Source organism: Excalfactoria chinensis, chromosome 2 (genome assembly GCF_039878825.1).
Source record: "Excalfactoria chinensis isolate bCotChi1 chromosome 2, bCotChi1.hap2, whole genome shotgun sequence".
Taxonomy (NCBI): domain Eukaryota; kingdom Metazoa; phylum Chordata; class Aves; order Galliformes; family Phasianidae; genus Excalfactoria; species Excalfactoria chinensis.
In genome coordinates this window covers 116,631,916-116,643,765 of record NC_092826.1, presented here as the reverse complement: position 1 = coordinate 116,643,765, position 11,850 = coordinate 116,631,916, and the positions used below count along the sequence as shown (strand labels likewise).

Sequence of the window (11,850 nt, the reverse complement as noted above, 5' to 3'; positions counted from 1 at the left end):
TTTAAGGTTCATTTGCTTTTCCTATTCCCACACTACTATTACAGCTTGCAATCTGGCGCTTAACTGGGTAGGACTGAAATGCCTATTTGCTTCAAAACACTGCAGATTTCTGTTCCTACGAAGGGGACACTCACCTTCTTTGGAGGCTGTTTGCTCTGTGTGAAGTAATTTGGGACTCATTGGGCTGGAGAAGAGCAGTTGCATGTCCAAAGGGTAATTGTTAGGGCATTTATGCGGGAAAAAAGGCTATTCTGGTTTCTGCTCTTGTAAAACACTTTCAAAGCTAAAATTGGTCACATAACTTCACATTGCTCCGAAGCCATTGCAGGATGCTGTAGCAAACACACAGCCTGCATCAGAACCGGCTCTACCCAGGCCATGTAGATTTAGCAAGAGGTTGTAAAGGACAGGGAAGAAAGCAGTCAATCCGGCAGGTGTTTTGCTTAGAAATACCTTTATTTTATAAAGCCACAGTCTGTTCTGTAAAGTTTTACCACACTTATAAAAAAGGGGCTGACAATTCTGAGGGGAAAAAAAGAAAAAAAAGAAAAGCTGAAAACATTTCTTGTAATCCAGGGTTACACAAAGGTTATATTTATAATATATATATTTATTTATAATTTGGAGACAGTAGAGATGAAACTGCAGGAGGAGGGCAGCCGCGGGGTCATATCTCAGAGACTTGCTCGTGGCCCACGAACAGCGTTTCCTGACAGAAGGGGTTCACGAGGACCATCCCGCTGTCGCGGTAGTCGCCGTTGGCAGGGGAGCGTGGCTCGGAGAGGTGGTCCTAGGAGAAGGGCAGAGAGCAGCATGAGCGTGTGGCACCATCACCCTCCAGAGCACACAGGGCAGCATGAGATAAGGGCTGTTCCTTCTTTCTTGGGAGCAGTCGGACCCATCCCACAGAAAATGCCTGAATTGCGGGGGACTCCAAAAAGAGACCTAACCTCAGAGAGCCAGTTCTGCAGGCAGCGGGAGCCGTGCGTGAAGATAATCACTCACTGCTCTGATAATCCTCTTTTCTCTGATAATCCTCAATTCTGCTGATAATCGGGCTGATTTTTTCTCACTGAGGGGAGCCAGAAATCAGATGCACCAAACCAGTGTTTGACCTTCCGCTTTTCTTTTTTTCCCCCCACTTTCATGACGTATTGCAACAGTTTCCCACCTGACAGCATGGCTTACCCCATGAAAGATGCAATTTCACTACTTTCTGAAGATAGATGGCTTGAAGCTACCAGTCCAGTAGCATTCCAATCAGTTTTAAATGACTCACATGGCAGCTTCTGGAGGCCATGTGAATAGCCCTATCATGTGAAAGCTGCTTGCTTGCTAAGTCTAGACTAGAATCCTGGTTTAGGGGGAGCTACATGACTGCCAGCAAAGTGGCAGTGATGAAGTGATCATGAGTGCTTATCACGTCGCATCTCAGAGGTTTCTTTCTGGACACTTTTTTATTTCAGTTAGTCAGTGTCATGGTTAGCCAGCTGACCTCTTGAAAATCACTTCAGCATAAGCTCAAACTCTTCACTGGTTCTAAGTTTTAAATACCTTTGAACTAAGCTAAATTGTTCTTTTCCATCTCTGAGGCCAGCTAGTATTTCCATCAGTAGGATCACCTGCCCATACAGGAATACTACCGGTGAACCAGAGAGAGCCCTTCAGGAAAGGCTGAGGAGGGTGTGCCAGCCCTATACGCTCCCATATGCTGATGTTTGGATCACTAACGTACTGGAGGACTCACTTTCTGAACTGGTGCTTAAAAAACTATAGGCTTATTTATCATTATTATTGCACCTTACGATAGACTTGTTGGAGAGAGGCTGAAGCTTTTTGAAAAGCTGTTGCCCTGAATATGCATAGGGATTTCATAGAATTATAGGATGGCCTGGGTTGAAAAGGTCCACAATGATCATCTGTTTTCAACCCCCCTGCTATGTGCAGGGTTGCAAACCATCAGACCAGGCTGCCCAGAGCCACATCCAGCCTGGCCTTGAATGCCTCCAGGGATGGGGCATCCACAGCCTCCTTGGGCAACCTGTTCCAGTACATCACCACCCTCTGGGTGAAAAACTTCCTCCTAATATCTCACCTAAACCTCCCCTGTCTCAGTTTAAAACCATTCCCCCTTGTCCTATCACTGTCCACCCTTGTAAGCAGTAATTTTCAAGACTTTATTAACATGACTTCCTCTCCTTGTCTCCCAGTATAGCTTCAGTTACAGTTTTCATGCTCCTTATGCAAGTGAGGTACCTCTGATGTTTCCAGGGACTGGATCTCTCTCGGTAACTCCACAGCATGCCTGTTGAAGTAGTCCATGGTAATAGCATTATTCCAATAGCTCAGATTGTTTTCCGGGTTGGATGTCTTTTTCTTCCTCCTCATGCAGCAGACTGTCAGCAGAACCGCTGTCAACAGAAACATGTCAAGAAGTTGGTTATTTCCTTTCAAGAAGGACTCATCAGTAGTGGAGATTTGGCTTAAAGCTACTTAAGGAGCTGGTAACCTTCATTCATACAGTTCACTCGCAGTAGGTCCAGCTGCTGTCTAACAGAAACCACACAGTTAAGTCAGGATCTGACCCAACAAGATGAGGCTTTGGACTTGGCAACGTACATAGTTTTCACTTTCTTCTTGACATGAGTTTATAAACCTTCTGATGTGGCTGCCTGGCTAATGAAGAGCTCTGGCATCTAAACACCTAGCCAGGCACTGACAGACCCTCCTGGACAGAGAACACCCCCCAGAGACTGCAAGTGATACTTCTGCATAGATGTCTTCTGTTTCTGGCATGTTCAGACCCTGCAGTTGTGAGCAGACACCGGCCCAAGGCTCAAAAACCAAATTCACAAATGTTATGTAGTTGTATGTCTTCAATATCCAAAGCCCCTGCAGCTGATCCCTGCCCCAATACGTCACATACATAACATGGAGCATGTGGTCATGCTCCAAAACAGAGACCACCACGGGATTAGAGGAGATCCTGTGCAGGATGAGACAGCAACTGAGGAGGGCTGGGGATCCTTTCTGGCACCTGCCTTGTGTAGCTGATATTTCCAGGGTAGCACTTGCCCGAGCCAACCAGAGCTGGGTTTTTCCTGCCTGTCTACATCAGGATGGCGGCAGTGGTGCCAGACTCTGCTTTCTGGAACGGCTCTCATTTTGATCACCTCTGTTACAATTCAGTTTTGTAATCTCAGCGATTTCATGAGAGCTGGGCAAACCCACTGTAACAAACTTACTGCTCCCACTGGCCCTTGCTCAGGCAGAATTTAGGTGCATACAAGGGTTTATTCAGAGGAGTAATGCAAAGCTTGGTGTGCTTATTTTACACCCGTGGAACAAACTGAACATTTGGGCTTATAATCTACCTGATTTATACAGACAGACAGGTAGCTGGGTGCATACTCACATTGATTTGTATCTGAGAAATAGGGAATGCCCTGCTGTAAATTCACTCCATAATTTCTAAACCCCTCGTGATAGAAAAGAAGAAAATATTCACAAAGCAGGAAAATATATTATTTTCTCAGCTACAGCTAAAATTATTTATTAGAATTATAGCCTGGGGAAGAAAAAGACTGCAGAGAGGTCAAAACTGCCTTGTATGTTTTGACAAACATTGCAGCTACCCATATGCCATGGATCTAATTTAGACTCCCATCTATTCACATAAAATGGCAACGCGAAAGTGCAAGGCTAGAGCTCTATTTAACACACAAGAATAAGCTGCTAAGAAAAAAATGGTAATAGGTTTGAGTCAGGCAGTTTATGTCTCATTCAAAGGGAAAGGTGAGCTTATGCTATAAATCATTTTACAAGACTAATGGAAAAAATCTCCTGCACAATTTAAAAAGAAGGTGGTTGTTATCAAACTTAACTATTATCCAGTTTGGGTAATAGTCAGCAACTGGTGCTGCTGAGCCCCCGTGCAGGCAGCCCCCTCCTTGCCAGCAGCGCTGCTCTCTGCTTGGGGAAATGCTTGACCTCCCCAAGGGCTGCGTCTTCGCCCTTTGCTTTGCTGGGGCTCAGGAGGCTGCTCCGAATCCCAGCCCAGCCTGAAGGCTTGTTAGGGTGAGAAAGTGAAGTGGGAGGTACATTTCGTCCTCCCAGTGCTCTCTGAGGCACACCGCCTTTCTGAAGCTGCCTGAGGAGAAGAGAGCCCCAGGAAAGCACTCTCTGTGCAAGTATTTTGAAAACTCCAAGTTTTACAGCTTACAAAATGTTGTGGCTGCTGACAGGGAAGGACTGGATTTAGGTTTTAGGAGCTGCAAAGCCAGTGATGTTAAGTCTAGGGAGATCTCTGCTCCTTCCAGCAGGAAATGGCCTTGCCGTGTGAAGATGTGTTTGCCACATAGCAACCGTGCTCTCTCCCTTAATTATGCCCTCGGCCTCCAACCTCAGCGCACAAACAAGCAAATGGATGAAAGACTGTGGAAAATGAGTTCCTGAGCTTCCTCAAGTCTCACATATTTTAGCAGAAGGCTGCCTGCCTGAGCTGCTTCAAAGCAGTGGAGATTTGGTTTAAGAGGGGGAGAGAGGACAGCAGAACAGCAGGGCTCGAAGGGGAGTATTCCTCCTTCCCTCAAATTAACTAACCTTCTTACGGCTGGCTTTTGTGAAACTAATGTAGCTCTTAGAACAAAAATAGGAGTGGGGTACAGTTCACCTATATTCTTGGGTATCGATTCAGTCCCATGATGAGTATTGCATCTACTGTAGAGAACCTCTTTCCAGGCGGGTAGCTGTGATGGCCAGTGAGGACATGCTAAATGGATGACACACAGAGATGGTTTGCAATGGAAAAATGGCAGTAACGACAGCCTCCTTTTGCCTGTTTTGTTTCATTAAAAGCCTCCACTGTGCCATCGGCAGTGTCTCAAACACGTGGGCAACATCTCAAACCTGTGGACTTACTTAAGCCTTTGCCTGGGCTGTGTAATTTCACAGGTGGCGTTATGTTGAATTTCTCAGCTCCTGAATCATTCACGTGGCTCCTCTCTACACTTCAATTTTATTTTATTTTTTAAATCTAAACTAGGATTGTACACTGCATTCAATACTGGCTTCATAAAGACATCGTGAGGAAATCATACTAAGCTGGTAGCCTTGTGTCTATTTTTTCAACTCACGTAAACATGTTGCCATTCCTATATAGCTAGATACCCCCTCCACATACTCTCTGGCTCCACATTAAACACACTTGAATGCTGAAAGTTAAACTCAGACTGTGGGATGTTAGGGCTTTTTTTCTCCCCGTGTCTGTAGATCACCAGATAAACACAGCTTGTAGAGAACCCTCACCTTGATAGCTAAAATAGCATTTCATCCAGACTTCCTTCCTTTTTCCTCATTTACTGTGACCGTATCTTAACTGACCATCATTAAGCACCTCTGTAAAAGTGTGCCTGTCCCTTGGGCTGTCTACAGCAGTACACCCTCAGCTGTGTTGCAGGTATCCCAATGGGTTTTGTTACTGATCACCTGGAGACAGGGGCTGCTCTCAGGCTGGGTCAGAGCTCACCCTCGAGGAGGAGACTCAGTGCTTGGAATCGTTCTCCCTTCAGGCTGGGAAAGCAAACATTTGCAGTTTTTGTGACGGAGAAAGAGGGTGAGATGATTTTGGAAAGTGTCACAGTGTGTGAAATGTGACTGTACGGGGTTAGGTCCAAGGCACTTCTTCATCTATTCTTTGAGTTCTGCTGACGTTTCTATTTGAAGCTCAGCCTTTCCCTCCTGTTTTCTCACGTCAGCAGAACTGACGGACTGAATTGACTTCTGTGCATCTGATTTACAGGTTTCAGTTCTTCAATGTTTGATCGTGCCAGTCTGTAATTACAGAGCTCTAAGTTCTGGGAGCCGCGCCAGTGAGTTTTAAAACAAGTTCATATGGAGCTTCATTCTGCATTGCAGCCACATGTGAGACAGGGGCACAAACACGTGCAGAAGAACTGCAAAACCAACTGCGACTGTGACATGCAGAAATCGTTATATACCACTTTGCTTTTCTGGGAACATCATGATACTCTATCCTTCAGTTTTGCAGCCCTCATCTGGAGCAGGCAACATTACTCTCATTCATGACACAGAACTGAGGTACTGAAAGGTGAGATGATTTCCCCAGATTCACACAGTAGACATGGCACGTGCATTCCTCCTATTCAAGCCATTACTTATCTGCCTAGAATGTGAAGGCTTTTCAGTGGGACTCAGAAACCTATGCATCTTTATGAGGACCTGGAGGCTGCCTTATGGAGGCTGTTCCTGCTTAATGCAGCTCAGATATGCAGCAGCGCAGGACTGGACCTCAATGCCCTTTATACCTCCTCTGGGCAGCATCCCAAGGCAGGAGGACAGTGTTTTCTCAGCCCATGATCACCACAGGTGTGAGAACCTCTCACTCAAAACACATCTGTTCCTTGAAGAAGACACGAAACCCAAAGGGCTGTGCTCTTATCTGTCTCTTAGCATCCAGACCAGAAGTGAGAAGTGATCGCTGTATGGGTCCTTCTTTGGCTGTGAGCTCTGTGCCCTGGAGGTGGCGGCAGTCCCCTTCGTTGTGTACTGCTGCACACCGTGTGCCGAACACTATGCACTGTATGCTGTGTGTGCACTGTAGGACACAGAAAATGTTTACATGCCTGTCTAACACGCATTGTAGCTCTGAGTATCCCCAGACTTTAAAAGGTGAGTCCCACTGAACTTAATAGTGGTGTAGATAACTGACAAAATACCAATTAACTGTTCTAAACTATAGCTTTCAAATATTAGAAGCAGGATAGATGCAGCCAGACAGACACAGTGTTTATGATACGTATGATATGAAGTTCTCACCATACAATGAGCACTAGGTTAGAAATCATGCCAACAGAATCTTTAACATACTATTAATACCTAGCATGAGTTATTTGCTTATATATGGCACAATACAAGAAGGGACATACACCAATGGACACACTGGACACATCAGTCATGCCTCCTCTGCTTGTGCTGCATGGCATTACAGGTTGCATTTTGCATACGGATGCACTCTACTCAGATCAGCTTTCTTTTTCAATACTGGCCTCAAACATAGTGAAGGGAAGAATTTATCTATCCTCTATCTCTAGTGACTGATACACAAAGCAATGTTCATTAGGTCATCAAATATAGCTTCTTCTTTTCACACTGTGCTTTCTATAACCCACTTTCTCTTTTCCATCTTTCACAGAAGTATACATGCACACCTGTGCTTTTGTTTTACTTTGTTTTGATTGTCAATCTTTTAGACTGAAGCCTTGTTTTGTCCAGTGGTTTTAACCGCATCGGCAATAGCACGACTGATGGCCCCAAGGACACAAGCCTAACAGATATGCTGAGTCAATCCAATAATTCTCAGTTGCCTGGTCCTGCTTCCTTCCCAGGTGTGCATCCCTGCAGCTCGTCTGCTCCAGATCTTGTGCTTACTGACCTGCAGGGAGCTGACTCAGCCCACTGTGTGCACAAAGAGCAAAGTGAATATTTTTGACCACTTTAGCAACCTCAAAGTGGCTCAGAGAGGTGCCAGGTGAGGATAGCAATACCTCTTTGGGAAGGAGTATGCTCTGAATAAGACTGACTCAGTCAACACATCCAACCATGTCCTTGGCACCACTCAGAGCTGTAAATAGCAGGATTAATACTCTGTATTGCTGGCAGCTACCCTTTTATTTTTCCACAAGCAGTGAAAGCTGGGAAATGCTTGGTTTTGCTTCTCTCCAAACAGATCAGTGTGACCACATCCCACAGCACAATGAATGGCTTTTCCTTGGCTCCAAAGAGTGAATTATCAGAGAATATATTGTCCTACATTGCTGAAACAACTTTGCTAAGTAGGAGGCACAACAGCGTCCACTCAAGCTTTCACTTTATTTAACAACCTTTTATTTTGCAACTGAGTCAAATGATGGAACTGTAAGTCAGCTCTGGAAACTAACTGGTGCTGGACCCTCAGGTGTCTGATTCCTGAGGTCTGGAAGCCAACACTTCAAACTCTTCCTGCTGCTGAGGCAGCTCCAGGTCAGACAGAATTAAAATGGAGGGAAATAACAAACTGGTTATCAGAATGATGTGACTTTAAAACTGATGGTTTACAAACTGCTTGCAATTAAGTATTTCATTGCACTGGTAAAGCTGTAGTTCCCTAAGGTCACCGTAATTATCATTAATCTTTTGGGTTAGCAGTGGGCTTTTAAAAACCAGTTCCTGGGCAGAATACAGCACTCAATAAATTAAACTGTTGCATGACTTTGGTAGCCATCTTAAACGTTTTGAAGTAAAGCTGCTTTGCCTCCTACAAGTTGTTCAGCCTTTGTCTTATACACTCAACCAGAGAGCCCCCAAAGACTGTGTGATTCCTAACAGCAACACAGAAAGTATGCTTTGAGTGTAAGCATTATACTCCTGAACTTGGAGCTACTCTCCACATGCACTTTGCTCAGTGAACAAGTTAGTTACAAGACTGGTGACTTCTTCTCATTTGTCTCAGTCTATCCTGACACTGTTGGCTCTTCAACTACACCATGAATGGGTCAAAACCTCAGTTCTAAGGAATGCGAGAAAGGAAGAGAAATAAAGCAGCAATTAACTTACAACATGAGGATATCGGTACGCTGATGGCCAGAATGATCCAGGCAATGTCCATCTTGCTGAGACAGATGGTAGCTCTGTGCTGGGGCTTGTCTCCCTCAGTGACATGGGAGATATTTCCTTGCACCCCAGGTTTCCAGGTCCCGGCAGGAACCAGCCTGTTGAGGAAGTTTCCAGTCGCGGTGGAACCAGCAGTGGACATGGAGCTGGACAACCCCGTGGCAGGCATGGTGGAGACAGCACTGCCCAGTGAGGTTGTGTTCATCACCAGGCCCTGCTGTGTTGGAGCAGCGCCCTCCAGGTCCCCCACTGATGGGGAGGAGATGTTGATATCAAAGCTGGGCTGGACCGAGTGACCGGCTGCTGCTGGTGCAGTTCCAGGGCCAGCAAACAAGGGGACATTTGTACTGAGATTCAAGGTTACCCAAGAGTTGTTTTTGCTCAGCATATCCCATACGCCATAGTGGGTGGGTTTAAAAGGCACCGACACTGCTTCGGGATCAGTTGACGGTCCAGCAGTTGTGGTGGCAAAATCTGCTTTCTGCACAACTTGCTCGGCCCCGTTCCCTTGCTCTGCTTCCCTAAGGCTTCCCGAGGTGCCGGGGTGGGGAGAAGGGTCTGAGGGTGTAGTTCTGGCCAACCCCGTGCCATTGGGGTCACTGGAGGTTGCAGTCTGGGGCTGAAAGGGATGGTCTGTGAAAGGGCTCCTCAGGGTAGGGAAGGGAGAGTGCAGGGTTGTCTTTAGGTAAGGCTCTGAAGACTCTGTGAAGTTGCCTTTGAAAATCTGGAATATTTTCCCTTTGGGGCGAGTCTGTCCCGAGTACAAAGCACTCTGGTTATACAAATGATATGTTTCCTTTTCGCCAACACGAGGGCTGCTCGCCTGAGTTTGAGCAGTGGAAGCATTGCTCCCCGCCGGGCTGACAGGATGGGGGACGGCGCGAGCAGAGGTGGGGACGGGCACTGCCGTATGGCGGTCCTTGTGGCGAGGCGTCGTTCCCATGGCTGTGACAGTGGTAGTGTCCATCAGGAGGCCCTGAGAGGAGGATACAGCAGGAGACAGTACCTGAACAGAAAACACCAGCTCTTCCGTCAGTGCCAAGATCAGTAGAACACCTGGAGGAAGAAACAGAAAGGGTGAGACACTGGAGGGACAAGTAGACAGAGAACAGCACGGCTGTGTGCTTGTGCTTTGCTCCTCCCAAACAACAGCCACGTTGGCAGGAAACCTTCCACGTGCCCTGGAAAAGAGGAGTTAGTGCCTCTGGGAATTGGAAGAGAAATAGGATCTGCACTGGCTGCTTGGTAGTAGTGAGGTGGGAAGGAGAAGGCTGCACAGAATATCTGTGGTGAAGGGAGAAAGGAGCTTGCCATGTGGATATTTTAAATCATCATACGTAGCTGTAGGCGACCCCATGTAGAAGATACAAGGCATCCTATTCCTCAGTGGTAGGAACAAAATATTTTCATTTTTGTTTTGGCCAAAGGCCTCCCGATGAATGGCTATATCATGATGGGGAACCTTAGTCTGCTCATTATTTTGGCTGCAAAATCCTAAATTTGGCTGCCTCTAGTCTTGGATGCCACTAAGCAATCTGATTTTGAGAGAGCAGCTGCTTAGCCCTTACTGAAAATTAGGTCAAGAAGGGATGTGTGATGAGGGGACTTCCTAGCTTATGATGCATCCTTTACTTAGCCGCTTGGGAAATCTCCTCTCTCGTCTCAGAATATGAGATGTGGAAAATCCACAAATGTCAAAAATGAACAAGAAAATGTAACTATCAAAGACGTTTTAAAAAGCCACGTGGTCACTGAGGATGTAATTCCATCTAACACAACTGCCCCCTCTCATATAGTCACACACAAATTTTTGTTTGGGGCCTGTTCTGTACTTATAAGCGCTGTGAGATTTGATTCTGTGAGATTTGTTTCCTGCATCTCTCGATAGGGCACACTGTTTCATGAGGTGCCAGATTCACACCACTGGAAACATCAATTCTTACATTTATTCAGAGCCCAGTTAATGGACACGGGCAGCTGCAATAGCATAAGACTCTCCAGGATGCAGGGCTAATGTGCCCTGAGTTAGTGCAACCTGCAAGGACCAAATCAATCACACGTCACCATTTCCATATGTGGAAGCTGCCAAGTGTAATGTGGACCTCTGCCCACTAGGAAGCACAAGGGATGAGTCTGTTTTGCACAGTCCACTGAGCATCATCAGATGGCACCATTAGCACACTGCTAGCGTGAATTTCAGCTCAGGATCTCAAGGGTTACAACGTTGTCGCTGTCTTAAAAAAGCAGGGAGATAAGTTCATCAAAACTGCAGGACCCCAAACAGGGTAATGAGAGTGTGGAGTGCCTCCCTGCACGTTCCCTATCCTCTGTGCCTCCAGGTTTGCCAGCTCTCTCTGTCAGTGTTGATGTGCCATTTACTTCTGCCCTACAAGGGAATATCTGCGGTGGGCATCAGTGGAAAACTGGAAACCGGAATGGGACAGTCTCTCTGATTAGGTGCCCATGGAGTCTGAAAGCTTAGCCAGAGCCAAATGCCATGAAACGTGTTTATTCTGACTCAATACATGTATCAGAAACTCACCAGAGGAGCAGTACTTATCCCTCTCATCCAGCTAAGAGCAATGCTTTGATCACCAACCATCATTTTTGAAGCAGAACAGCACAGAGCTCTGCAACCACCAAAACTCACCTCACCCAGATGCCTCCCGCTCCTTTGCAGGGCATCCTGAAGATCTGAATGCTTCAGAAAATACTGACCACTGACTCAGTAATACAGTGAGAGTCGCTTACAAGCAGTGCATTTTCCCAATACCCGATGCTAAAATTAGCTCATATTTTTTTTCTTATTTCTGAAATAAATGCCTGTGGAATAAGCGATCCTTGGGGACACTGCTTCAAAATTCCTAGCCTGACACAGACAATATGCTCTTAGAAGAACACCTAGTCAAGGAGAAAAACATATCCTGTACATCAAAGTGCAACCAGAAGATCAGATCACGGTGTATTCATGGAGCATCACTCTTGGAAATGAAAGGCAGAAGTCGTCTTCACATTTTTGGCAGCGTTCACTCTGAGGTCAAGGTCAAAGCAGATATTCCTGTGTCCATATGGCTCATATTGCATGCCAAGACAAGTTGCTGCTACAGAGCAAATACAAAGAGGAAAGGGTGAAAAATCATTTTGAGTTTGGGGTGTGGAGAGAGTGTTTCAGGAAACTTT

At 46.0% G+C, this 11,850-nt stretch overlaps 1 protein-coding gene across 3 annotated transcripts in view; it reads right to left on the bottom strand.

The window, feature by feature from the left end:
* Positions 1-441: 441 nt before the first annotated feature.
* TMEM108 (transmembrane protein 108) overlaps positions 442-11,850 on the bottom strand; it is a 156,641-nt gene continuing 145,232 nt past the window's right edge. For all 3 annotated transcript variants that reach the window (XM_072329339.1, XM_072329340.1, XM_072329341.1), the window contains 3 exons: positions 8,614-9,726; positions 2,257-2,411; positions 442-790 (listed from right to left, as the gene is read on the bottom strand). In XM_072329339.1, the coding sequence (XP_072185440.1) occupies positions 668-790; positions 2,257-2,411; positions 8,614-9,726 (1,391 nt within the window). In that variant the 3' untranslated portion in view covers positions 442-667. The remainder of the gene's footprint in view (positions 791-2,256; positions 2,412-8,613; positions 9,727-11,850) is intronic.